General features: G+C 47.4%; 1 protein-coding gene across 10 annotated transcripts in view; it reads left to right on the top strand.

Moving 5' to 3' along the window:
- HM13 (histocompatibility minor 13) overlaps nucleotides 1-26,874 on the top strand; it is a 39,051-nt gene that overhangs the window by 6,326 nt on the left and 5,851 nt on the right. For 3 of the 10 annotated variants that reach the window (XR_002777233.1, XM_011380134.1, XM_011380133.1), the window contains exons 2-10: nucleotides 2,430-2,528; nucleotides 7,419-7,501; nucleotides 12,784-12,872; nucleotides 14,616-14,701; nucleotides 14,806-14,931; nucleotides 15,695-15,752; nucleotides 18,638-18,721; nucleotides 23,350-23,386; nucleotides 25,326-25,428. Coding sequence is in view for 4 of the 10 variants with exons in the window: in XM_011380134.1 (XP_011378436.1) it covers nucleotides 2,430-2,528; nucleotides 7,419-7,501; nucleotides 12,784-12,872; nucleotides 14,616-14,701; nucleotides 14,806-14,931; nucleotides 15,695-15,752; nucleotides 18,638-18,721; nucleotides 23,350-23,386; nucleotides 25,326-25,428 (765 nt within the window). In the remaining 6 variants the exon portion in view is untranslated. Of the gene's footprint in view, nucleotides 1-2,429; nucleotides 2,529-2,873; nucleotides 3,003-7,418; nucleotides 7,502-12,783; nucleotides 12,873-14,561; nucleotides 14,702-14,805; nucleotides 14,932-15,694; nucleotides 15,753-18,637; nucleotides 18,722-23,349; nucleotides 23,387-25,325; nucleotides 25,429-26,874 lie in introns of all 10 variants that reach the window. The other 7 variants (XR_002777230.1, XM_023523267.1, XR_002777231.1 and 4 more) reach the window with 5 other exon arrangements.

The following is a 26,874-nucleotide window of genomic DNA, read 5'->3' on the forward strand; positions in this document are numbered from 1 at the left end:
CTACCTGCCTATGAACTCCTTGAGATCAGGAGCTAGTATTTTTTTGTGCTCACACTATTGCTACACAGGAAACATTGAATTTGTGGAAGGAGGTACACAGAGGGGTAAGGCACTTGCCTAAGCCCCTCAGCATACCACTGCCAAAAACAGAAACCAAGGGCTGGGAGAGAAGAGGGAAGGACGATGACCCTGACTCTCAGTGTTGGTATTGCTCACCCACCCCATCACCACCTCCCAGCAACACTGCCAGAGAGTGACTCACACAGAGCTGCCTCTGGTAGCTCCAGAGGAGAGTGCCTACCTCCCAGTCCTGTGCCTGGGCCACCTCAGCTATGCATGTGTGGGGATTTGGTGAAGGACCTCCCTGTTAATCACGGCTCCTCATGGGTTCACAGCACTTTACAGTTTGCCAGCCTCTTTCACATTCCATATCTAAGTTGGTTTAAGCCTCTTGGCCCTTTTAGAGGTAAGTAAAGCTAGAGATTGTCATCTGTTTGACAGATGAGTAAATGTCAGTCACCCTGTAAGCCATTAAGAGAGCAATGAATACCTTCGCTATACTTTGTATGCATCATTTTTTACATGTGTGAATTATATCTGTAGGAAAAATTCCCAGAAGTAGAATTGCTTGGTCAAAAGTTATGTGCATTAGTGATTCTGACACATGTTGCCAGTGTGCTGTCTACAGCGAGACTGATGTGCCCTCCTGTCAACAATGTAGGGCAGCACCTGTTTCCCTTCAACCTTGCCAACTCAGTGTGTTATCAAAATGTGTGGATTTTTGTCATTCTGATGATGAAAAATGTAACTTCATATACTGCAATTCGAGCTCTTATTAAAAGTGAGGAACATTTTTCCTGTGATTAAGAGCCATTTGTAATTCCTGTTCTGTGAATGTTTGTATCTTGGGCATGTGCAAGTCATAATTTGACACAGCTGCCCAGTCGCCCTCCCCACAAGGCTGGACCAGTTCGTATGCAAACCAGTGGCATATAAGCTTCCCAGTTCCCACCTCTCCATCTGGTGATCATTTCACAGGCTTGCTGCTTTTGGCCCCCATCTCCTTCCCCTACTGCAGCCTTCTACAGGGTCACAAGAGCCAAAATCTACCTCTCCAGGCAGCTTTCTCCTTACCTTGTTTTGTCCTGTTGGTTTTTAAGAGGCAATTGTGAGCCAAAATATATATGAGACAGCAGCTGCACATGATCCCTTCTCCCAGGGATGCCGGTGCCTCATTCAGAGGATGGATGTGATGATGGACTCTTGGGCACTCTGATGAGACTGTGGCTCTTGTGGAAAGAACTTCCCTTTGACATGAGCAGAAGTCTAATATGGCCTTGCTAGGATTTCCAGTAGCTATAATTTAAAGTAGAATTAGACATATAAAATGCAATGAGAATTGTGGTTGGGAAGTAGGCTTATCCCCGTGGGGAAATCTCAGAAAGCTTCATGGCAGTGACATTTGCTGGGTCCTTGAGAACCGAAGATTCTGCCTAGGAGAGGGCATGGAGAGCATCATGATCATGAAAGCTTTTCACTCTGTGTTTTTAATATACATTTAAACCAGACTTCTACTATTATTGATGGATTTTCATTAGAAAGTCTTTTGGTATGAATTCTATGAGGCTGTTTAATTCCTCTGTTGCACTGTTACTCCATTTCCAATTTTTTTTCCATTTTTATAAAACTGAAATTATTTTCATTGCATTCAGTTCTTTTTCTTGTAAATATTTATCCTCTGTCAGCTCTTCGCCCAGATCACATTCTTGCCAACTATAGCATCTGCCATTGTAAACTTAATTGTGGCTTTCACTCCTACCAGATTCAGTTTTCCCAGATTTCTTAAGATTTGCTTTTCTTTGCTGTTGGTATCTTCCTATGTGTGGGTTCAGCCATTGTCAGTTCAGCTATTGTCAGTTTTGTTGGTTTTTGGTTTATTTCTGTTCAGTATTCACTCACTACCTACTAGATAAAAGATTAATCACGTTTATCTCTTAGCTAACCCATAAGAAAGTTGGAAACAGTTCTCGTGAATTCTAGGACAACTCCATTGTCACCCGTTCCCAGAGTTTTTTCTTTTAGTTATTACATACCATCACTGCCTCTGCCATAGCTCTTCTCCCCAGATCACATGTGCACAGGGTCCTCCCTGGACTGTTCCTGTCAGGATCCAGATCTCTTCAGTAGCAAAATAGAGGGATTAAACATCTCACCCTAGGTGGTTGGGCAGCACCCTTGGCAGAGGGGACAACATGAACAAAAGCCTTGAGTCAGGAAAACGTGGGAACCCTGAGCCACCTAAATGAACCAGGGCAGAGAGGGGGAAGGGGATCGATGAGCTATTCGGGCACCAAATTCTCACCAGTGTCCAGCCCTTGGAGGCCAGAACCACAGCCCTGCTCAGTAGGCACCTTTTTTCTCTCCTCTAGAACGCCTCGGACATGCCCGAGACAATCACCAGCCGGGATGCTGCCCGCTTCCCCATCATCGCCAGCTGCACGCTCTTGGGACTCTACCTCTTTTTCAAAGTAAGTCCTTTGCCACTTGTTGTGTCATTTGGTTTCAATAACTGTATTTTTTGTTTGTTTTATTTTTCCCATCACAGGAGACATGCATGTTCATGTGTAGAAAATAAAGAGCAGGGAAAAATAGTCATTCACCCCTAGACCCACTACCCAGAGACAACCGCTCTTGGTTTTGGGGACTCTGTCCCACCAGTCTTTACTGCTTTTCTCCATGGAGCTTTTTGTTTTGTTTTCGTAATACCTATTTAGTTTCATTGTACTGTTTATGTTGGGATGGGGTATAGCTTGTGTCTCAGACATACCTCCACCATACTAATTGTTTTTTTGTTTTTTTTTTAATTTATCGAGGTTTATTTTCCCAATAAAAGTTACACAGGCTCAGTGTTGAAAACCTGGAAAACACAGAAAAGTAAAAAGGGGAAAACAGCAGTCATCCAAAACCTCACTACCAGAGACAATCACAGATTCCCTTTTGAGGTGTGTCCTTCCACTGTTTCTCCCCGTGCATGGTTTCGCCGTAGCTGTGACCACGTGCTGTATCCAATTTTGTAGCTGCTTTTTTCACTCCACGTTAATAACATCATAAGCATTTTCTCGTGTTACTGCAAACTGTCCTTAAACTTTTAAAAAATATAACAGATACTATTTTCTAGTTATAAAAGTAATATACTCTGAAAACTTAGAGGGGAAAATACCAAGAGGGAAAAATACACAGAGGTAATCCCTATCAATGTTTTGCCATATCTCCTTGCAGGCTTCTAATAAGCATATTTTTTAACATAATTATAATGGGAGTATTAGGTCCTTTTTTCTTTTTTTTTTTTTTTTTTTAATATCACGTCACAAGCACTTTTTTCCTGGTTATTGAAAATTTTTCAAGGACAGCTTTTAATTGACATTTTAAAAAATACCATGTACATAGTTAAAAAACTATTTTTCAATCTAAGGGAAGGTACAAATGAGCCATAATCCTCTTTCAAATATAGTTTCTTGTGAACCTTTCTTTTATGCATAGATCTACATTTAAGTTAAAATTTAAAAATAAATTCACATCCCAAACGTACGATTCTTACCATGGATATATTTTTATATCAATACCATCAAATCTGCCGCATTCTTTTTAATAGTTACTCATGGTTCTATTTTACGGATGTATCCTGAGGGGTGTTTAATGATGGGGCATCACAGCAGTACTGCCAGGGACATCTTAATGCACATCTTGGCACAGGCACATATTTTCAGATGTATCTGCAGTAGGATTACCAGGTCAGATAGCATCTCCATTTGTCATTTGGACAGGTAGTGCCACATCCCTCCAAAGAGACTGTACCAGTTTATATCATGAGTGTGCTGGCTTACCTGTACTCTCACTTGCATTATGTAGCATCCAGATTATTTTTAGCATTTTACCAGTCTGTGAGTGACACAAAAACATAATTGCTAATGCCTGTTTCCTGTTCCATCACTCCCTCATTGTGGGATCAGAACTAAATACTTTCAAGATACCCATAAGCAGATATACCACAGTTGACTTACAGCATCCCCCTCACTTTAAACAGAATAAAATCATTCTGATTTTTACTCATAAATTAAGAGTGCATCAAATAACAGTAGGTATTCACTGATGTGTGTGTGTGTGTGTGTGTGTGTGTGTGTGTGTGTACACCTCAGATGAAGAATTGAATTTATCAGATGCTTTGGTTCATGGCACACTGTCCATGCCAGGCCCTTCTTTTTTTTTTTACCCCTTCCACTCTTGATGCCCAACTCCATTTCCCACCTCCATTTCCCTCTCTGCCAGAGGCACCTGCCCTAATGGTTTGATTTATGTCCTTAGATGTGTGTGTCCTTGTAAAATCTATGGTGTTGGTGCATCAGTGTGTATTGAGTAAAAGTCTAGTTTCCATAAATAGAATTGTGCAGTACATCTCCCTCTGTTTCCTTTTCCTTTCCCCTGTACTTTTGAGATCTCTGTGGTTCTGTGTACATCTAGCCCATTGCCTCTGAATTGGATTTTAGCAGATGTTTTTCAAGTCTTTGCTGTGCTGAGTGCCAGGAATCCACACCCAGGCCCTTGCCTCAAGACCTTGTAACATTTTAGTATTTAGGATTCTTTCCTTAGGCTATATTCCCCAGGAAGGAATTTCTGGCAGCAGAGGGTATGCGCATTTTTACTGAAGGCACTGGATGCCTATTGCTCAGCCTGTCCTCCTCTCCTGGCAGGTAAGCCCAAGCCTGTCTTGTGCCAGAGGACACAGCATACTTCTTCCCCATGTCTCCAGAGTGTCCACGTTGACATTTCTGAAAGGCAGCTGCTTGGAGAACATAACCACCAGATTCCTCCCAAACTCCAGACTGATAGCTGGTTGGTTGGTTTGCTTAGTAGTGATGGTCACTCAACCCCTTCTCTCCTCTCCTCCTGAGTGGGGCGCTGGAGTTGGTAACATTTCTCAAAATCATAAAATCTCCTCTATTCTGCCTCATCTAAAACTGATTGCTTTGAGGCAGCTTATAAAAATTTAACTTTGTAGCAGCCAGGGCACAAAGAAAGCAAGGCTTGGTGCACAATTCCTAGGCCACACAGTCAAGCCAACCAGACGCTCAGAGGTGCGGCCAGAAAGAAATTTTTCCCAAGGACCCACGTTGAAAGAATACAACGTGAGAGGTATACCACATGGTCATAAGTAAAACACAATTCACATGCTTTCTTCACAGGTCTTTTTCTTATGGCATGGGATGTTCATCCAGTCATTCATTCTGTAAACATTTATTGAGTGCCTGCCTTGTACCAGCCCCTGTGCTAGATGCTGGGGACACCAGAGTGAGAAACAGCCAACTCATCTCTGCCTTCAAGGAGCTTCCTGTTAAGTAGTGGAGACATATGCCAATTAAATATTCACATAAGTAAATGTGACGTTACAGTCCTAAGAAGTACTGTGAAGGCAAAGTCTGTAGCACCAGGAAAGCACAGAAGAATCAGGCTAGAGAGAACCCCTGCTCCTGCTGAGGCCACCCATCTTAGCAGCACCTCCATCCACCTCGCCACTTGGCCAAAAACCCCGGGAGTCATCCTGCTCCTTCTCAGCCCCTCAGCACATCCTGCATCTGGAATCTGACCACTGATCATCACATCCCTCCATCCCAGCCCAGGGCACCATCCTCCCTCTGCTGGATTATGCAGTGCCCTCCTCACTGGGCTCTGCTTCCACTTGTACCCTGTAGAGCCTGCCTTCCACAAGGCAGCAGAGGAACTCTCCCAGGCCATCACATCACAGCCCTGCCCTCAGCCTTCCAGTTCCTGCCTGTCTCACCCAGATGAATCTAAAGCCTTTTCACAGCACAGCAGGGTCTGTTTCCCTCCTACTTCCCCAGCCTTGTCTCCTGACATTCCCCTCTACTCCCTCAGCCCCAGGCACAGGCCTTCACTATTTCCTGCGCACATAAGCATATACCTACCTCAGGACCTTTGCACTTGCCCTTCTCACTCCCTCAAATGCTCCTGCCCCAGATACCCTCACAGCTGCTCCCATAGTTAATGGTCCTACTGCTAAATGAAGTGAATATTGTCCTGTTGGGGGGCTTTCCCTGGCCAACCGTCTAAATAGCAGCTCTCCCCACTTCTCTCTCCATGTCCTTGCCCTGCTTTGCTTTTCTTCTTGGCTCCCATCACCACCTGACAATATTTGCACATTCATATCTTATGAGATTCCTTCTCTCTCACTGCCATGGGAACTCTGTGAGGGCCGGAACTTCTCTGACTTAGTTCTTGCTGTAGCCCCAGTAGTTAGCATGTTGCCCTACGTGTGGTAGGAAGTCAGTAGACGTGAACCGAATTAACGAAGAAGTGGTCATGTCGAGGAAAGCTGCTCTGAGCTGAGAGCAGAAAAGGAATGAATAGCATTGGCCCAGGTGAAGGGAGGAGCGCACCCAGGCAGCAGAACAGCATGTGCACAGACTGCCCGTGGGTGGGAATGTGGCAGCCACCAGTAAGGCCCTACAGAAAGGCCAGTATGGCCACAGCACGTAGGATGAGAACAGGCATGGCATGATCCGCGGCTGGGGTCTGCAGCAGTCACCCTGAGGGCCCTGGAGGCCAAGGCGAGGCTGTGGACCTTGAGTTGTGAGAACAGAGGGAAGCTGCTGAGAGGCTGTAAGCAGGGGAGCGATATGATCGACTGGGCAGATTTAAACAGATCCCGAACAGCTATTCTTGGGAGTGCCCAGTGTCCCTGTGGCCCACACAACAGCACCTTATTGCCTTCCAGTTAGAGACCTTCACAATGACAGATTCAGAAGATGATTCAGAAGAACACGGAGCAACATGGCAAAGCCTTCCCAAAGCCCAGAGTTAACATATGACAGTTGACTTTGGAGCACTGTGAGAGAGAATATTTCTGTTTTACCTAACACCATAAGACCAAGAAGCCGCTGTCAGGGCTGGCAGGCACAACTTCCAGCCAGCACCGTGGGAGGGGTTGTCCATGGAGCAGGGCACAGGTGACTTGTCAGCAGCATGCTCAGAGCCCTGGTGGGGCTCCCTAGAGCAGGGAGAAGGAAACAAAAGTGCTTTCTGAGGTTCAGAGAGCTCCCCTCCCCCACGATTCCCATGCTGGACTCTGGGCACAAACATGATATTGTCCATCTCCAGATAACAGAGCCACCAAGCTCAAACCCACAGACTCTTTGGGGAGGTGCATCTGCCAGCCTGAGGTTCTTCTCTTTTTTCCTCATAGCCACAAACTAGAAGCCCCTAGTCCTGTCAAAGATTCTTCCTGACCCTGTTCTTCAACTTCAGAGAGGCGCGACCAACCTCCAGAAAGAAGGGAGGACTCTGGTTTCCTCACAGCCACCAGCAACCCTGACTTCCTATTTCTCTTTGTATTTCCGCCTCAGATATTCTCCCAGGAGTACATCAACCTCTTGCTGTCCATGTATTTCTTCGTGCTGGGAATCCTGGCCCTGTCCCACACCATCAGGTCAGAAGGCATCTCTGCAGCCTTTGAAGCAGCTTTCTCGGGAGCCAGTACAGGGTCTTGGATGAGAACATAACCTTTGGCATCATTCAGAGCCAGGTTTGAATCCTGGCTGTAAAACCCAAGGGAATCTTCCCCTGTCACACCGTGGGTGACCTAGGACGAGAACCATAACCTCACTGGGCCACAGTTTCCTTACAAGAAGTGATAGGAGTATCGGTGAGTACTCTTATCCGTAGGATAAGAGTATCCCCCAGTTGTTGGGAAAGTAATATTTGTGAACAGTGGTATCATGTTGCTTGTCACAGTACTGAGCTGAGTAATACCAGAGCCCCCTGCCAAGTGTTGTAGCTTGCTGCGCCAAGCACTAAGCAAGGCACCTGCCACGTGATCTTCCTTCATAGTGAGAGAGGGGCAGTGTAGTGAGAAGTTAGGAGTGCAGGCTCTGGAATTTGACTACCTGACTTTGAATCCAGACTCTGTCACTTCATAGCCCCGTGACTTTGGGCAAGTTACTTAATCTCTCTGGCCTCAATTTCATCACCTGAATGTGGAGGAAAATGCCAGTAGCTTCCTCATGAGTCATGTGGAAAGCTTTTAACACAGTATCCTGGCACTTAGTGTGCCCAGGAACTGCTGTTCGTTGTTGTTATTGTTGTTCTGTTAACCTACCAGATAACCTTATATAGTTAGCTTTTGCTTTTAATTCTATGTCACATTTAGAAACTGAAGCTCAGAGAGGTTAAGAAATTTGCTAGGATCACACAGCTGATAAACAGCAGAGCCAAGATTCAAACCGAGGACTGTGTGGCCCAAGAGCCTGTCCTCTTTACACTGCCACCTGCTCAGATTGCCACGTGCTGTGTCAGTTCAGTGGGGATAAAGGACCTAGGCTAATGATCCTCAGGTGGAGCTGTTCTTGGCGTTTTAGACATGCTAGTTCTCTGTGCATTGTGAACATCTGGCATCCCTAGCCCTCTTACCAAAATTGGAATTGTGCCTCCAGCCCTTCCCCCAGCTGGTGACTACAAAAGCATCCCATCCCCATCTGTTTCCATCGGGCCCCTTGAGGTGGTACAGCCTCGGGCCGAGAATCACTGATGCACCCTGAGGTAGCCAACAGAGCGAGAAAAGTTCCCAGGAGGAAGGAATACAACTCAAACTCAGCTTGGAAGGGTGGGAAACCTGGAAGAGTTGCAGAGGAGGGAGAGGCCAGGCCAGGAGCTAGAAAGTCCATGCACGGTGAGGGCACAGTCAGGATCTTTCTAGAGCAGTTAGACAGAGAGAAAGAACAGGGTCCACTCACAAAGGCATTGAAAGCTAAGGTGAGTTTGGCCTCATTCATTCCTCTAGGCACACTGGCAGGACAGCGTGGTAGTCAGGAGTGAGAACTTGAGAGGCAGACAGCCTTGGACCCATGACGTGGCTCTGTCGGCTCCATAATTTGTGTAAGCTACTCAAGCTGTCTAAAGATCAGTTTCTTTACCTATAAGACAGAAATACTCCAAGTACTTCTGGCAGGGGCATGGGACAGATCAAGTGAGCCATGTCTATAACATGCCTAGAGCACAGTGCCAAGTACACTGAGAGTGATGTCACAGCTTGAGGTCACAGCTGGGACTTGAACTCTGGTTTTTTGACTGAGTTCAGTGTTTTTCAACTATATCTACCTTCACTCACAAAATCTTGGTCTAGTCACCTTGGGAGAATTCTAGTCCTGCCCCCATCCTAAAAATCGAAGGCCTAGAAAAGCTGATTGGCTTGAACCTGGCAAGATAGTGTCAGACCCAGTTACTTTTCCTCAAAGGACAGACCTCTCCCTTCCTAATGGACCCAGTGTGGCATGAGGGTAGTCACTGCCAGGCACTGGGATCCTTCCTTTTCCTTGCTGATTAGGATCCCCCAATTTTCACCCATCCCACCCCAGCATCTGTGAGAGGCTTGAGACCTCCAGCCCTCACACAGCCCAACCACCATCACAGAGTAAGAGAACCCAATTTATTTTGAAAGCCACTGGTAGGCCATGTGCTAAGGAACTGATTATTTCATTTTATCCCAGCAACCGTACAAGAGAGAGAATCCAACTGCCCAAGCAGAATATTTTGAACCCATATCATTTTGACACCAAAGACATCTTTTTTTTCCTTTGGAATAATAACCGAGGAATATTGTCTCAAATTTGTCATGGACTAGCCAAGAAACAATTGTCTATCTGCCTTTTAACGGATTCATAATTTTTACTGATAGAAATTATCAACAGAAAATAGAACCAACAGCAACTAAACTGCACATAGTAAAATTTGTAACTAACAATTGTCAGAATAATCATTTTCTTGATAAAATTTAGAGCACGAAATTTGACCTGGGAAGAGTAGACCTTATAAAAATAATGAATGGATGGATAGCTATGGGCAGAAGAGGTACTCACTGTAGGGGGTCAAAGCTATCCTCTTTTCAAGATGATACGGATCAGAGATGAATGAATGAATGAATGAATGAATGAATGAAATCATTATTGTAAAATTTACATGGAAAAGAACTGAATTTCCTGAAAGTAATTTGGGGGGGGAGCATAATTTAATCATGCTATTTAGAAAGTTGGTCCAAAAATAAATTTACTTTTCTTCAATCAAATTGAATTTTTTAAAAATATTTTCTCAACAAAAAAGTGTACAGTGTTAGGATTTTTGGCAAAGTGTTTATATCTACAAACTTAGCCTTTCCTCGAGATCCAACAAGATCTGAAGGATTGAGACAGGGGGGTTGTAGGCCACCAGGATTCACAGCTGGAGCAAAGTAAGGTTTTGTGCCTGGTCTGCCTGACTCCGTGGCCAGTATTCTTTCCAGTTTGAGTGGAAGTGAAGGGGAAGAGAGGACGTAAAGAGGATGAGCTGGCCGCCCTCTACCGGTGGGCCTGAGGTCTCCTGAGGATTGGCAGAGGCGAGTCTTGCTGATAGGCTGTAAGCCCTGAGCCTCGAACCTCGTCAGCCCCTGGGCTCGTGGGATCCCTTCTACCCCCACCACCATCCCCCAGCCCACCTCAAGCCTCTTTGGGAAGAAACGGCAGCTTGGGGTGTTGACGTAAGGCAGGGGCTGCAGCCCACCTTTTATCTTACACAGTCACCAAGAGCCAAGCCCATGCCAAAATCCTTCCTGCCAAGGAACCTTAGCTTGTTTTTTATCACCTGTGAACTCACGTCCCACCCAGTTGACCTCTAGAGGAAAAAAGATCCTTAAGGCCAAAAATCTGCCACTCCAGGAAGAGGAAGCCATGTCACCAGTTTCGGTGACCCTGCTTTCCACTCCCAGGAGAGAAGGGCATCAGGATGTGGTTTCCCAGCAGGAAGCAGTGACCTTTAGGTTTGACGTGAGCCATCAAGGGCTGGAATGAATCTGCCTGCTCCAGAAGTCTGCATTCAGAAGCATTCAGCAAGTATTTACCAGCTGCCTCCCGGCACCTGGCCAGGCGTGGGTGGGGTGAAGGTAATGAGATAAGACCCCTACCCTCAAGTTCAGACTCACACCAGCCGAGTTGTTCGACTCTTGCCCTGTGTTGTACAGCAGCCCCTTTCTTCTTGAGATAATAAAGACATCAATCTAGAGACTTCCTACTTGAAGTTGAAACTGCAGTTAAGCTTACAGAGTGCCAAGCATTCATTTAATCCTCTTAGTAAGACTACGAGAAAGATACTGTTATAGTATTCCAAGTGAGGAAACAGTTGCACAGAGCAGTTAAGTAACTGCAAAGGTCACATAACTAATAAGTGGCAGTCAGGATTTGAACCCAGGAAGTCTGGCTACAGAATCCATGCTCTTAATCTGCTAGTTAATAAACCAGGCATCAAGCTTCTATGGAAGAGGCCAGACTGGAGCGAGGGACTTAGCTTCTCAAGCCTCTCTCTGCCTCTGTACACACACTCTGGCTTCAGACCTCCCTAAAAGTGATTCAGCAGGCTGAGCCAAAAGTAGCTTCCAGCCTTACCCATCCCAGCTTCTGCCTCCCAGCTCCTCAGAGCCTGCTGTGGAAGCCCACTCCTGCTTCCCACATCTCCAATCACAAAGCCCTCTCATCATTCCTGCCACAGCCTTGCAGACTGGGAGGGATTGGCTGTTTGACAAGTGAGGAAACTGAGGCCCAGAGGTGCTTCTTAATTCTACATCTTCTTTCTCCAAGCTCCAGGGTCTTAGAAAGATGGCTTCCTTTTCCCTGCCTTTACCACTGTGCACTGGGTAACTCATGGCCTGCCTCCTTTTACCTATCAGTTGGAAACACCGCCCTGGATTTGCCCGTCTCATTAGTCATGTCAGTCTATGTGGTCTTGCTGAATACTTCTGAGCTCAGGCTCTGGCCAAGATCCAGTGAAGAGGGAAGCTCACAGTTCTTACATCCCTGCTGTGCGTTCAGTGCTAGACTAAACGTTTCCCCTGCCTTCTCTCCTGTCTTCATAGTAACTCTTTGAGACAGGTGGTATTATTATCCCCACAGACACCTGAGGAGACAGGCCACTAGGGTGGCTCACCCAGGGTCACACAGCTGGTATATGAAAGAGTAGGCTTCAGGGCTGGGCCACCCAAGCTTATAGCTGTTCCATATCCTCCTCCCCACCCCAGGACCATGCTGGGCCGAGAGGCCTGATATGCCGATCTTGCTCTGAAGGTGATCCAGAAAAGAAAATCTGTTCCCTGCCTAGCCAGGGAGCAGAGTATGCTGCATAATGAGAGAGAGTGCTGTCAGGGTTGAGGCCAAGCCTGCCTGGAGTCAGCGTGAGGGTGCTCCAGTTCTGGGGACTGCAATGCCTCTGGTTGATCAAGCCCAAAATCTCAGGCCTCACAAGTCACAGAGTGGGGCGACCATCAGGTTATCTGACTTAATAGGTCTGGAAGGGAGTCCAGGAATATGCATTCTTGAAAGGGACTCTCATACAGGCTGTGCATGGACCAGACTTTGGAATCCATTGCTCTCCTGAAAACTGCATTTTATATGAAAGTCTGCTTCTGTTTTGTGTTTCTTGGGTGATTACCAAGAGACATTATGGAAGCACTAGGAGTCCAGTGCCCAAGGTTCATGTCTCAGCTCAGATACTGACACCCTGTGTGACCCAGAGCAGTCTCATACTGTCTGAGGGCCTTTGTTTTCATGTGTGTAAAATGGCCACAATAATTCCTATCGGGGCAGCTGCAAGGATGCTGGAGATCACAGCTGCGAATGGGGGCCTCGGGTGGTGTTGGGGCTGTGGTTGCCCACAGGGACTCTGTTTGCCAATCTGCTTTGCCTTCTCTTCCAGCCCCTTCATGAATAAGTTTTTTCCAGCCAATTTCCCAAATCGACAGTACCAGCTGCTCTTCACACAGGGCTCTGGGGAGAACAAAGAAGGTCAGTGCTGCCCACTTTCCCCCGCCTGGGGTGTCTTCCTCCTCCACTCCCCTTTGTCTGTCTGCTGTTGGAGCTCTCTGGTGGAGCAAATGATGGAGAAGGTGGGCTCTGGGGTCACACTGCCTGGGGTCACATCCCAGCTTTGCCACTGCCCGCACAGGGGACTCTGGGTCAGCGCCTTTATCTCTCTGAGCCTTGGGTGTTTTTATTTCGGGGTTTTTTTTTGTTTTGTTTTGGGTTTTTTTTTTCCATCTGTAAAATGAAAATGATGGTCTAGTACCTCCCTCATAGGCACATTGTCAGAACTGCGAGTAGATGATAAGAAGGAAGCACTCAGCACACTACTTGGCGGTAGTAAACACTCAGTGAAGGTTGGATATTGTAGCTATTTTTATTGTGCTGTTTTTAGTATGATTAGTTTCCCACCTAATATTTGAAAAGAGAGTGCCATGGCTTTTTAAAAAATGAAAACTATGGGGAACTGGGGAAAGCCAGGGCTTTAGGGATTAGTTGGGATATGGATTCAAATGCTGTAACAGGATTGTCAGTGACTTGACCAAATGGAAGGTGTTTCTCATGTAAAAGTCTAAGCTTGTGAATGTCATGCTCTCTAACTGGATTCTAGCACATTCTGCCTTGACCTATGAGAACAATGCTTCCTTTTTGCATCTGTGGTGCATCTGTGCCCAATAAATGATTGTTGAATTTAAAAAAAAAAAAATGACTGAGCTTGCACCACGGAGTCTTCAGGTTCTCAGGCTCCATCTGCCTCATGCTCTGCCACACTTATTGGCCCTTGGGTCTAGGACGGTGTACCGTCACTTCACAGTCCCACCAGACAGGAGAGGCAACTGGATGACGGTCCCATTTAGCTACAGGGGAAGCTGGAAAATGTGGCCATGAGCTAGTTGGCCTCTGTTCAGATAAAAATCATCAGGATGCTATTACCACAGAGGAAAAAAGAGAAATTGGGGCCAACCAGCAGCCTGCTGTACTCTAGAATCCAAAAGAATTGGCTACACTCTGTGTCCCTGGGTGAGCTCCACCACCTCTTATTGGGAAACTTAGAAGTGATAGAGAATGGTTCTGACTTCAGGAGTCCACCGCAGGGCTGTCCACGAGACTCCCTCCTCAGGGGCTCCCTCCTGCTTTTTCTCTAGGCCTCGACCTCTTCTTCCTCCTCTGCTAGTGACAGAGGACTGCCACTAGCAGAAGAGGAAAGAATCACTAGCAGAGGAATCAAGGACCTTCTTGATTCCTTTGGCGGCAAAGTAGAAAGATTCATGAAGGAACTGGGACCTTGCTAAGGACCTGGGCTCAGTGGCAGCTAGCATTGATCGAGTACCCGCTCTGTGCCAGGCAGTGTACCGAGTGCTTCGTAGGGACCATCTCACTTGCTCCCCACAGCAGCCTGTCAGGGAGGTACCATGATCCCCATTTTACAGATAAGGAAACTGGAGCTCAGAGGGGGAACTACCTCCCCCAAGGTCACCCCCCACAAGTGCAGAGCCTGTGCTTCTGGAGCCACCAGTCACCTCCCACTGAACCTGCACCAGGCCCATGTTCTCTCTGAGCCTCCATTTCCTCTAGGAAAGTGGAGGGGCTGGGGGTGGCTCCCGTGAGCACCCCTGGCCTGTGAGCCTCTGACAGTGCCCACAGCCATGCCCTCCTCCGTCCAGGGGCTGACAGGTGGGAGGGGCAGCCCCGCCCCGGGGAGTGGACTTACCCGGCCTCTCTGCCCAGAGATCATCAATTATGAGTTTGACACCAAGGACCTGGTGTGCCTGGGCCTGAGCAGTGTCGTCGGCGTCTGGTACCTGCTAAGGAAGGTGAGTAGCCAGAACCTGGAATGGGGTGGGGACGGGCAAGGGAAGCACCAGAAGGGACAGGGCCGGGGGCATGGCGAACTGGTTTCACTCCCACCTTCCCCCAGCACTGGATTGCCAACAACCTCTTTGGCCTGGCCTTCTCCCTTAACGGAGTGGAGCTCCTGCACCTGAACAACGTCAGCACGGGGTGCATCCTGCTGGGCGGCCTCTTCATCTACGATGTCTTCTGGGTGAGTCTCTTCCTGTTCCCACCTCTCTGGCTCAGGTAGCAGTCATCTGAGGGAGGGCAGCAGCCATGGCCTGGAAGTCAAGGACCCAGGGCAGGTCCTCTCTGGGCTCAGTTGCCCTCATCCATGAAATGGAAAAGACAGCAGATTCCCCCCGGTGCCTTCAGCCACCCTCCTCTCTTTCTCACAGTGGCCCTGGCAGCGGTGTTACTTACTTAATCTCATGTCTACCCAGCAAGCAAGTGGAGACTCAAGAGAAGTTCAGGCCCAGCGCAGGCACTAAGCTGTGAGGACAGAGACTGCTATTGACAGGACACTGTGTCTGCACACAGCCTGAGCTACGGGACCTGCAACACTCACGCCGAGAGGCACCTCAGTCAGCCTGACTCAGGCACCCTTTCCCTGGCCTTGGCACCCTCTTCTCCCCTAAAGTAGGTGGTGCTGGAGGACTTTCCCTCTTGGGAGAGGCAGAGCCCTGGATGAACAGGATGCCTGGCCGGGGCCATCAGAGGCCCTCTTCCGACTCCTTCGGATTGCCCCTCTTTGTTGCCCAGGACCAGAGACCCGTGAAGTACCTGTATGACTGGTATTGCTGGCCACCTACTCTCAACTTCACATCAGCTCCAGAGCCCCTCCCAGCTCCCTGCCCCACTCCCTACCCCACTCCCTGCATATCTCAGGCAGCAGCATGTTGAGGAGCCTGAAGACAGCCATCCTGTCCCACCCAGCCCTCACCTCCCTCCAGACTCTTCTCTTCTTCTTCTAGGTATTTGGCACCAACGTGATGGTGACAGTGGCCAGGTCCTTTGAGGCACCAATAAAATGTAAGTGACCACCCCTGCATCAGGAGCCCCTCTGCCCCCACCCCAGTGGCCCTTCTCCTAGTCGTCCCTGTTTTAGTCATACCTGTTCCTTTGCTCTTCACCACGTACCTTATCCTCCAAGTGTTCCGTGTCTCCGGCCTTGTTTCCTTCTCCTCATTGAATCTTCACGCTCCATTCACGCACAGCCACTCTGCTCAGGCCCTGGCCTCCAGCCACCTGGTCACAGTGCAGTGTGCTGTGAGGTGAGCTGGAATGGGAGCAGGCACAGAGAGGGGGTGTCTAACGCACCTGTGGCAGGGCACACAGGGGTACCCCAGAAGAGGAGACCTGAAATGGCCTTCACTGTCTCCCTTGAGTGCCTAGCTAGCAAGTACTGTCTGCCCATGCCTCTTACCCTTCCCTGGTTCTCTTCTTCAGTACATCCATCATTTATGAATATTAGGAAATCCAACTACAAGCATCTTTAAACAACTTGGAAATTTTGTCATCACACGCTATAGCAAACCCAGTGGTAGAATGTCTCGGGTTTGGGTTAATGACCCTTGGTGAGTTGCCAAGAGCCAAGGCAGCGTCATTCCTCCCACCCCACCATTCTCAGCATGCCCTCCTGTCCCTTAAGCTCATCCTACTGTGGTCCCAAAATGGCTGCCACAGTCCAGTCCCCAGCGTTGACTCCTCACAGCCACATTCAGACACAGAAAGGGGGAGAACTTTGTCTCTCTTTCCATAGATCTCCCCTGCAGCCTCCCTTATATTTCACAGGCCAGAAATGGGTCACAGGCCCAAGCCCAAACCAGTCATCATCAGGAGGGATGGGAAAAACATGATTAGCTTAGAGTTTAAGCCTCAGACTGCTCAAGAGTCGCCCCTGGGACCAGGACACCCATAGAGGAGGACAGACTCAATCAGGCATGACAGCAAGGATGAAGGGGAGGCTCTTGTGGGGAAAGTATCAACAGTGAGTGAGCTCCATGCAAAGCACTGGCTCACAGCATCGGACAGTTGGGGTGAAGTTGGCCTCAGAGACTCAATTAATAACTCTCGCAGTCTCATCCTCCACTGCTACAGATGAGTGTTCTCCATGAAGGAGAAGGGCCTCATGGCCACACACTGCCACTAAATGCCGTGACCCTGGCCCAGTAACCCCAGAGGAGAACAAGTTTTTCCCAACTTTGGTTTGAATAAATATATGGGGCCTGGCCTGGCCCATGAGGCAGGTACTCCCACCAGAGAGATGGAGGATCGGGATGGACAGGCCGGGGCCACTGACCTCTCCAGTGCCTGGGGGCACAGTATTTGTATCGGCAGCCCCCCAGAACCAAGGATGTCAGATGAGGGCAGTTCTCCAGAGTAAGAAGCCAGATGCTGGGTAAACCCAGCCAAAGTGTCAGGAAAAGCTTTCCTGGGTCATGAAGGATGAATACTCATTTACCAACCATGCAGAGTCAGTGTGGACATTAGAAAAGGCCACACATAGCTTCAGCAAAGGGCTGGAGGCAGGAAAATGCATGGAAGGCCCTGGGAGCAGAGACTTGGGAGGGAATGTGGCTGAGTTTAGGGGAGCAGCAGGAAAAGTGTCAGATTTGGGAAGCCAAGGATGTCATGCCAGGGAGCTTGGACACTGCCCAGTAGACAGTGATGAGCCATTGGAAGGCTCTGAACAGGGAAATGACTCAATCGTATTTGGTTTCTGGTGCTCAGAATCTGGTTTTCTGGCTAGAGGAGGCCAGTTGCTAGGAGCGGAGCTCAGAGGCAGTATAGCAGAGTGGTTAAGTGCACATATGCTCAAGGCAAGCATCCTGGATTTGAATCCTCGACTTGACACTTGCTGGCAGTGTGGCCTTAAGGAAGAGACTTCTCTCTGGGCCCTGGTTTCTACATCTGCCACTAAGATTTGAATGTTACCAAGACTGAGGATTGAAGGAAGAGATCTGTAAATTATTGTGACTGCATTCAAGGCAGGAAAAAGCAAACAAGGAAAGGCATCTGTACATTTATTAGGGAAGCACAACCTTCCCCACAACCCCCAGCTGCCTCTGCTTACAGACCATCGGCCAGCGCTGGGTCACGTTACTACCGTGAGCAGCAAGAGGTAGCAGTTAACAATGTGCAAATCACCTAATTTTTACCACAACCCTGTAGACTTAGTTCTATTCTTATACACAAGTAAGAAAACTAAGGCACAGAGCAGTTAAATAATCTGTGCAGTCACACAGCAGAGTCAGGGTTCAGACCCATGCAGTCTGACCCTGAAGCCCTCACCTAACTGCTCTTCTATTTGCAAGGCCCTAAGGGTGAAATCCAGTCACAGCTGCCTCTTGCCATAACTGGACAAAAGGAGGCATTTCTCTCAATCTGTATTTATCCAAACGAGCTGGCCAGATTCCTAATGAGGGGCTTTAAGGAAGGAACTTGTAGATGTGTGGCCTTTTCTCCCTCAGCAGATAGAATCCATAGCCCAGGCTCTCCCTGTTTTCAGAACAAGGGCCCCCACTATTCTTACCCCATGGAAGTGAAAGGGAAAGCCTGTTAGATCTCAGCACTGCATGGGCTCCTTAATCCCTTTTATCTACTTGGCTTTAGGGCCGATCCCATCTAACCAGTGTTCCACAGCATAAAGGCATTAAAATTGTATGGTATGTGTCATAGCTCAAGAAAGGCATTAAGCCTTTGACCTAGATGATTCTAGAGTCTTCCGCACTCTAACCAGCTGTGATTCCAGTTGGAGACATTGCCCTTCAGTCTGTCAACATTCTCTCACTTCCTTGTCCCAGCCCCCACCCAGAAATTCAGGAGTGTGAGTTTCCTACAACAGAGGTGGGGGGCTAGGAATCAAAGTGAGCTGGGCTCTCACCAACTCCTTGCCTCCCTGCCTCCCCCGGCAGTGGTATTTCCCCAGGATCTGCTGGAGAAGGGCCTCGAAGCAGACAACTTTGCCATGCTGGGACTTGGCGACATCGTCATTCCAGGTGACCGGGCCGGGGTGGGAGAAGGATTCCTCAGATCAAGGAGTACCGTGAAACAGACAGCCTTGCCCAATGGGAAAGAGAAGGTGATGCCACACTCCCACCCCAGGGTCAGCCTAGGGTTTGGTGAAAGAGTCCACCTCAGTAAACATTATAGAATGCCAGTCGTGTGCCAGGCCCTGACCCCAGTGAGGAAGGGTGTCCTCACGGAGCTCCTGGTCTGGGTGAACAGACATTACTCAAGAATTACAAAAATGAATATATATAACAGACTGAAATTCACTCTGTGAAAAAGCACATTTCATGACAGTCTTAAAGGAACTTGACCCCTTTTACACACTTACACGTGTGCACTCCCTTTGCCAATGTTTGCAAGTATCATGCTAGAACTACCAGAGTCCCGTTGGTCCTCCTCTCCCAGTGCTGGGAGGGCTCAGGGGAGAACATGCCTATGCGTGTAGATGTGGGATCACCATGGGTCCACATGGGCTCCTGTGTCTGCGCTCTTGGCAGAAGGACATGGCATGCACCTGCTTCTCTGCACAACCTAGCCTTTGACCCATTTTCTACATGTGGGTGCTAGTAAGGGCACCTATGGATGTGGACACAGGTGCCCCCGTCTGCAGGCCTGGTTGTGGGCACATATCCCTGGGGGCTGTGTTCTTGTCTCACCTGGGAGCACCAGCAGCCCAAAAGCCCAGTCAAGAGACTAAGGGCAAAGCCGAGCTGCCACTCTAAGGGCAACTGCAGGGGCTGCGGCCTGGATGTGTGTGTCTACAGATCTGGGCCTGGTGACGGGGCAGTGAACATCCAAAGAGTATACTTGTTCCCCTAGTCCCAGAGGATTAGAAGCACCCCAGTGGCTGCTTAAAAGAAGAAAGTTTGGAACAAATGAAAAGCCAGTTACTTTCCACTGTGGGAAATTAATAGCAGGTCTAGTAACCTGGAATGGTACAGGCATTTCTGTTGTGATACTTATATTTTGTGATATGTGTGGTAGTGAAGCAGAGGCTTCCTCTCTTATACAAATGAGGAAACAGGCTTAAGCGAAGGGGCTCTCCTAATTTCTCACACGGATAAGGAACAGGGCCTGGACCCAGACCAAGTCGGTCTGTCAAAAGAGGTTATACTGTCAACTGCCCTATAGTCATCACAACAGTAAGATAATCACAATAGCTGCCATTTGTCAAGCACCTGTTTGTGTGCCAGTCACTGTGCTCGGTACTCTTCATACATTGTCTCTGCTACTCCTAGCACCCATGAAGTCATTTCCATTTTACAAAGGAAACTGAGGTTCAAAGAGACTTGCTACAGCCTTAGGGACACGGATATGATCTTAAAACCAGGTGTTTCCATACTTGCAATGCTGTGAGGCAGGGAGACATTCTTCCCCAGGAAGAGGCAGCTCCAGAAGACAAAAGAAACAGAGTCCCATAAAGCATTCAGCCCACTCGGAAGCCTCGTCTGTCACAGGTAACCACACAGACTTCCCCAGTATCCCTGTTAGTCATACATTGCTCTGGGCTTGAGGCCTGCATGGGACATCTCTGCATATCTGTATATACCCACATATAGCTAAGTCTTTCCAGCAGTCGCAATAAATGTAAGTCGATTGCACCCTCAGAGAGCCTCGGGGACATTCTTCAAAGAAGAATGGTTTGCTGTGTAGGACATTGTTTTGAGGACTGGATGCGTTATGAGGAGTGAAAGCTCTTGGCAGAGCTCTGACCCTTTAATCCATTGGAGAACAGTTGCAGAATTCAGCCACCAGGGGGCACTGAGTTCCCAGAAAGGCAGCATTTGTCTGCTGTCTCCATCTACCAACCCGCTACTCACACACAGTCTACAGTGAGGACTAATTCATTTCCCTCTTTAAATGTAAGCATGCAGCACAGAATGTTTGATTCCTTTAGCATTTTATTTTATTTTATTTTATTTTATTTTATTTTATTTTATTTTATTTTATTTTTAGTTTCGAGTATACAGTACATTGATTAGACATTCATAATGCAGTTTATAAAATGATCCTCCCAATTACTCTGTCACCCCTTTGGCTCTACACCTAACCATTGCATTACTGCTGACTGCATTCCCTGTGCTGTACTCCCCATGTCTGTGACCATCTATCAACTGCTAATTTGTATTTCTTTAGCCCTTCACCCCTTTCTCCCAGCCCCCTAACTCCCCTCTGGCCCTCACCAGATTGTCCTCTGTATTTGTGAGTCTGTCTTCCATTTGTTTGTTCTTTTTCTTCCTTATATTCTACATAAAAGTGAAATTATATGGTATTTTCTCTGTGTGACTTATTTCACTCAGCATAATAACCTCTAAGTCCATCCATGTCATTGCAAATGGTAAAATTTCATTTTGTTTTATGGCTAAGTAACATTCCATTGTATATCTGAACCATAACTTCTTTATCCGTCTGCTGTTGGGCACTTAGGTTGCTTCCATATCTTGGCTATTGTGAGTAGCTCTGCCATGAACATAGAGATGCATGGATCTTTACAAATTATTGTTTTGTTTTTCTTTGGAGCAGGGTAATGAAGTGCAATTGCTGGGTCATAAGGTAGATCGATCCATTTTTAACTTTTTGAGGAACCTCCAGACTGTTTTCCGTAGGGGCTATACCAATTTGTAATCCTACCAACAGTGTATGAGGGTTCCCTTTTCTCCACATCTTTGCCAATACCTGTTTTTTGATTTATTGATGATAGCCGTTCCGACAGGTGTGAGGTGATATCTCATTGTGGATTTAATTTGCATTTCTCTGATGGTTAGTGACCTTAAGCATCTTTTCATATATCTGTTGGTCATCTGAATTTCCTCTTTGGAGAAATATCTATTCAGGTCTTCTGCCCATTTTTTAATTGAATTTTTTGGGGTTTTTTGTTGTTGAGGTGTATGAGTTCTTTATATTTTGAATATTAACCCCTTATCAGATGACTCATAAGTGAATATCTTCTCCCCATTCAGTAGGTTGTCTTGATGGTTTCCTTTGCTGCGCAGAAACTTTTTAGTTTAATGTAATCCCATTTACTTTTTTCTTTTGTTTCTCTTGCCCAAGGAGATACATCCAAAATTACTAATAGCAGTATCAAAGAGTTTACTGCCTATGTTTTCTTCTAGAAGTTTTATCGTTTCGGGTCTTACATTTAAGTCTTTAATCCATTTCTAGTCTGTTCTTGTATGTGGTATAAGAAGGTGGTCTAGTTTCATTTTTTTGCATGCATCTATCTAATTTTCCCAGCACCATTTATTAAAGACACTGTCTTTACCCCATTGTATATTCTTGTCTCCTTTGTCATATGTTAAATGAACATATAGACATGGATTTATTTCTAGGCTCTCTGTTCTGTTCCATTGGTTGATGTATTTGTTTTTCTGCCAGTACCATGTTGTTTTGATTAGTGTAACTTTCTAGTATAGTTTGATATCAGGGAGTGTGATACCTCCAGCTTTGTTCTTTCTCAAGATTGCTGTGGCTATTCAGGATCTTTTATGGTTCCATATAAATTTTAGGATTATTTGTTCTAGTTCTCTTAAAAATGCCATGCAGAATGTTTTGGTTCTTGAGAGCCTCCTCTCAACCAAATGAGATTCAGCTGTTGTCCTGTCTGAGTCCAAAGACCAGTCAGTCAAGAAGACAGTTGCAGATGGGAATGGTGTGTGCAGTGTACAGAGGTTGGAGACTGTCTTGAGGACTCTCAGGCTTCTTGGGTGCCTGGGCTGGGGTTTGTCTTGCAAATAGCAGTCCAGTGGGTAGACAGAGTTAACCACCCTCTCCTGAGCTCCCACAAAGCTTCCTAATGGTCTGCTTACTCCTACTTTCTCCCTGCAGCCACCACAGGTGTCTTTTTCAAGATCTGTTTAGGTTATTCTCCCACTTAGAACTCTTCCAGTGTGTCCCTATAGGATAGAGACCCAGCTCCTCCTTGATCCCATGGACCCTACATAGCTGGTCCATCCCCTGGATCTCCTGTTCTGCGCTGCAACCATACGGGCATCTTGACCCCTGGCATACCCCCTGCGCCTTCTTTACTCAGGATCTTTGCACAAGCTGTTCCCTCTCCCTAGCAAGTGTCACTTCTTCAAAGAAGCCCTCCTTCATCCTCCTCCATTCTCCAGCCTGGGTCTCATCCCAGAACACCTTTCTACACAGGAAGCATCCTCTCACAGTTATCTTAAACTGACTTTGGTTACTGTTTGAGCAGCATGTATACCCCTTGTCCCCATGGCTGAGCTTGTGAAAGCAGTGGTTTTGCTTACCCTTATACTGCCTATGGTACCTGGTATTTAGCAGCCCTCGATAAACATTTGGGTAGATGGAGCCACTGTGACGTATGGTGCTCTGAGATGCCTGGTCAATGTGGTCACAGGCCAAAGCAAAATCCTGGGACCTTCTCATTGTTCTAGATTGCCTGATAGTAGGGAAACAGGATTTCTACTGGCAGTTGGCAGCATGGCCACACCCTTCGCCCTGATGATTGCTCCGTGACTGAGAACACCAGATTGGGGGACCCAACTGCATGTTAGTTCAACCTGGCTCCTCTCCAACCCAGGCAAGGGGCTCCGTCTCCTGAGGCGCTGGCTTCCCTGCCACTGTCTAACCCTGGCTTTCTCCCCCACAGGGATCTTCATCGCTTTGCTGCTGCGTTTTGACATCAGGTGAGCTACTTAGGACCCCTAACCCTCAGGCCTCACAAGTGAGGGGCCTTCCCCAGGTGAGGGTTCTCCAGTGGTTTTCTGGAGCCCAGAGGAGATAACTAGGGGACCAGATCCTCCACCTCCACAGCAACCAGAGAAATTCTGATTATATCTGCATTTTGCATTTTGATGTTCTAAGTGTTCAAAGAGCCTGTGGCCAAAAAATAAGAACCACAGGCCAAGCAGTTTAAACCCCGAAGGTCCATAGTGCGTTCTCCCTGTGTGACCTTGGCAAGTGCACCTGACCTTCTGAGCTAAAGTTTCTCATCCTTATGTTAGTAGTAAACAAGAGTTCCTATTTCAGGATTATCAAGCAAGTCTGGAGAGTGCTGAGCACAGGCCGACCTCAGTAGCTCTCAGGAAAACCCAGCTGCAGTCTCCTCATTATCATTTTTATCAGCTTGGGATCGGGTCACCGAGTCCCAGTTGCTCTAGCTATTCTCTGCCCTCTCTTTACTCAGACTTTTTTTTTAAATCCATTGTAGAAAGTGAGCACAAGAGAAAGAGAAGGGGCCAGCTTGGGTTACCACTTAAAACACAAGAAAGGTCTCGCTTGAGTTAATGCACCTGAGCAACTGGAGTTGCCACCAGTAGGTGGCGCTCAGTCATTCCAGTAGAGGGCTTGCTGTGTGTGCACTTAATTTTGAGGTAGTTTATGAATTTTTCTTCATTCCTCATGTCCAGTAATTGCAAAGGCAGTAATAATGTTGACAGTGGTATTGAGAAACTCAATACCATAGTCATTGAAATCCAGTTTGCGTGTAAAACTTAACTTTTCCCCACTCACATACATCTGGGTTATTTGTTTCCTACCCCTCTGGACCTCCGGAACACACAGGCTTACAGACAGCCTTTGGAGGGGACCTGGCTAGTTTGTGAGTAGAGCACGTCTGTGCCAGCTGGCTCTGTGCTCCTGGCTGTTCAGGGGTGATACAGTGAGAAACCCACAAGAGTCCCTGGGCCATTTGCTGGAAACACAGATTCAGCTGCCTCAGAGGCAGAATCTCATTCCTCCCCTGAACTTGCAGGATAAGCAAGCCCTTTGGAGCTGGTTCCAGAGTCTGTGCAACATTCCCAAAGGCAGCCAGTCGTACCCCAGGCTTCACAACAGGATAACTCTTAACGTACTTGCAGCTCAAGGCCTACAAGCAGCCAGGGCAAGAAGGGAAGGCTGTCAGAAGTACTCGTTCATTCTACAGATGTCACTGGGTCCTGTCCCAGGTACTGGGGGCACACAGAGGTCATGAGCCGGTGCTGTAAAGAGAAATCATGTAATGGCAATGCCAGGCTGCATATGATTTAGCTGTACTAGGGCTGATCTTGGATGAATTGTCTCAAGGAAGTCACTGGCATCTTATCCACACTGTCTGCATCTGTTTAGTATTCACAACCAGTTACTGAACTGTGACATGCACTACACTTAAAAGTAATGACTTAGCTTTTGAGTTTCTATATCGGTGTTTCTCAAAGCATGATCTGCCTATATCAGATTCACTTGGATTTTTCAAAATTCAGGTTCCCAGACCTATTAACTCAGACTCCCTAGAAATTGGCCCTAGAATTCTATTTTTTTTTTTTTTACAAGCTTTCCTGGTGATTTCTATGCTGGCTAAAGTCTTACAGCCACTGTTCTAGGTTTATAGTGCTTGATATTCATGACCACCAGGAAATGGCTTGTGGTTTCCCCATTTTGCAGATGAGTAAACCAAGGCTGAGAGAAGGAAAGTGACTGGTCCAAAGACACAAAGACTCTGGGCCATACCAGAGTGCACGCCCACCTCCAGGCTCCCAGCCCAGAGCTTTCAGGCACTCCACAGCCTCCAGGGTCTTCCCAGCTCCTCCCTCAGAAGGGATGCCTGCATCTAACCTTCCTCCTCTTTCTCCCTACTCCTTCCTGAAGCTTGAAGAAGAACACTCACACCTACTTCTACACCAGCTTTGCAGCCTACATTTTTGGCCTGGGCCTTACCATCTTCATCATGCACATCTTCAAGCACGCCCAGGTGAGCGCTCAGTGTATCACGAATGCTTTCAGTGCAAATAACAGACATCATAGGGTGTATTTGTCATATACAGAGGTAGGCACTACCCAGTGGTGTCAGAGCAAACCCATCTGTGATTCTGTCAGCCTTTTACTCGTGGCGGCTGCAAGGCAACTATTTCTGCTTCAGGCAGCACACACACGTTAGTGGCGAGAAGAAGGAGGGAAAAGGACCACAGCCATGCCTGTTGCCTTCATCAGGAGGGCGAAACCTTCCCCAGAATCTTCTCAGCAAATTTTCGCCTGTATCTCATGGGCCCAGATCAATGTTACATGGCCCTAGCTACATGGAATCTAGGAAAGAGAGGATGTGGCTTGTCAGCCTTGGTATTCAGGGAGACAGAAGAACGGGATTGGGGTGAGTGGTGGATGTTTCAGCCAATGCCTGCCCCACCACATGAGTGATAGGTGCACAGCCCCCACTCTTCAAGCAGGCTCTGCCTCCTCCCACCAGGATGGGAACTGAGCTGCGACAGAGTGAACCAGGATGGGGTGGGGGCTGAAAGCTGTTGTCACTGGCCTGAAGAGGAGAAGTCTGGGAGGGCAAAGCGAGCAGACAGGATTACTCTCTACTGGAAATGAGAACACTTCCCATGAGCCAGGCTTTGCTCAGTACTTCATGAGGGTCGTTGTGAACAGACGAGGAAACTGGAGTTTAGGTGCCACATGGCAAGAGTGTGGTAGAGCTGAGGTTCATACCTATGTCATGTGAAAACCAAGCCCAGGCTCTGAATCTGTGGCCCTGGGAAAAGCAGTGGAGAGTGGAGACTCGAGAAGCCCCCGTGGGAATCCAGACCTCACTGTCTGCTAACTGTGAGCCTCTGGGCAGGTTGCTGAAGTTACACTTGATTTTCCTCATTGAACAAAAGCAGAAAATGAGGGTAAATAATAGTAGTCACCTTGGAGTCACTTGAAGACGAAATGAGCAAATATAAGTAACGCGCTTAGAACCATATTGGCCCAAGTAGTATTAGCTGTCATTATTGTTGCTGTTTCTCCTCCTCTCCACCCTCCCCAGGACACCAGCCACAGAGGAGCCACCTTCTGATCACAAGAGCTGTTTATTGAGCAGTTACACTGTGCCAGGCACTGTGCTAAACCCTTTTGTTCATTATCTCATTTAGTCTTTACAATGTTTACGTCTCTATAGTATCTATGAAGTAGATATTAGTAGTGTTTTTATTTTACAAAAGGTCAGCAGTCCCCTAGCCCATGAGTGGGGAAACCAAGAACCAATAGGGAGATACCTCTCATTCTCTTCTGCTCCAAATGGCCTCAGGGTCTCTGCAAACTGAGTGTCAAGGTCTCAGAGAGTAATTAGACCTGGATTGGGGGACAAGCTTAAACTCCTCTTGGAGGTCCCCAGTTCTCAGCCCCTGTTAGATTCCAAGCCCAGAGCCATTTCCCC

The sequence above is a fragment of the Pteropus vampyrus genome, unplaced genomic scaffold (assembly GCF_000151845.1).
Source record: "Pteropus vampyrus isolate Shadow unplaced genomic scaffold, Pvam_2.0 Scaffold388, whole genome shotgun sequence".
NCBI lineage: Eukaryota > Metazoa > Chordata > Mammalia > Chiroptera > Pteropodidae > Pteropus > Pteropus vampyrus.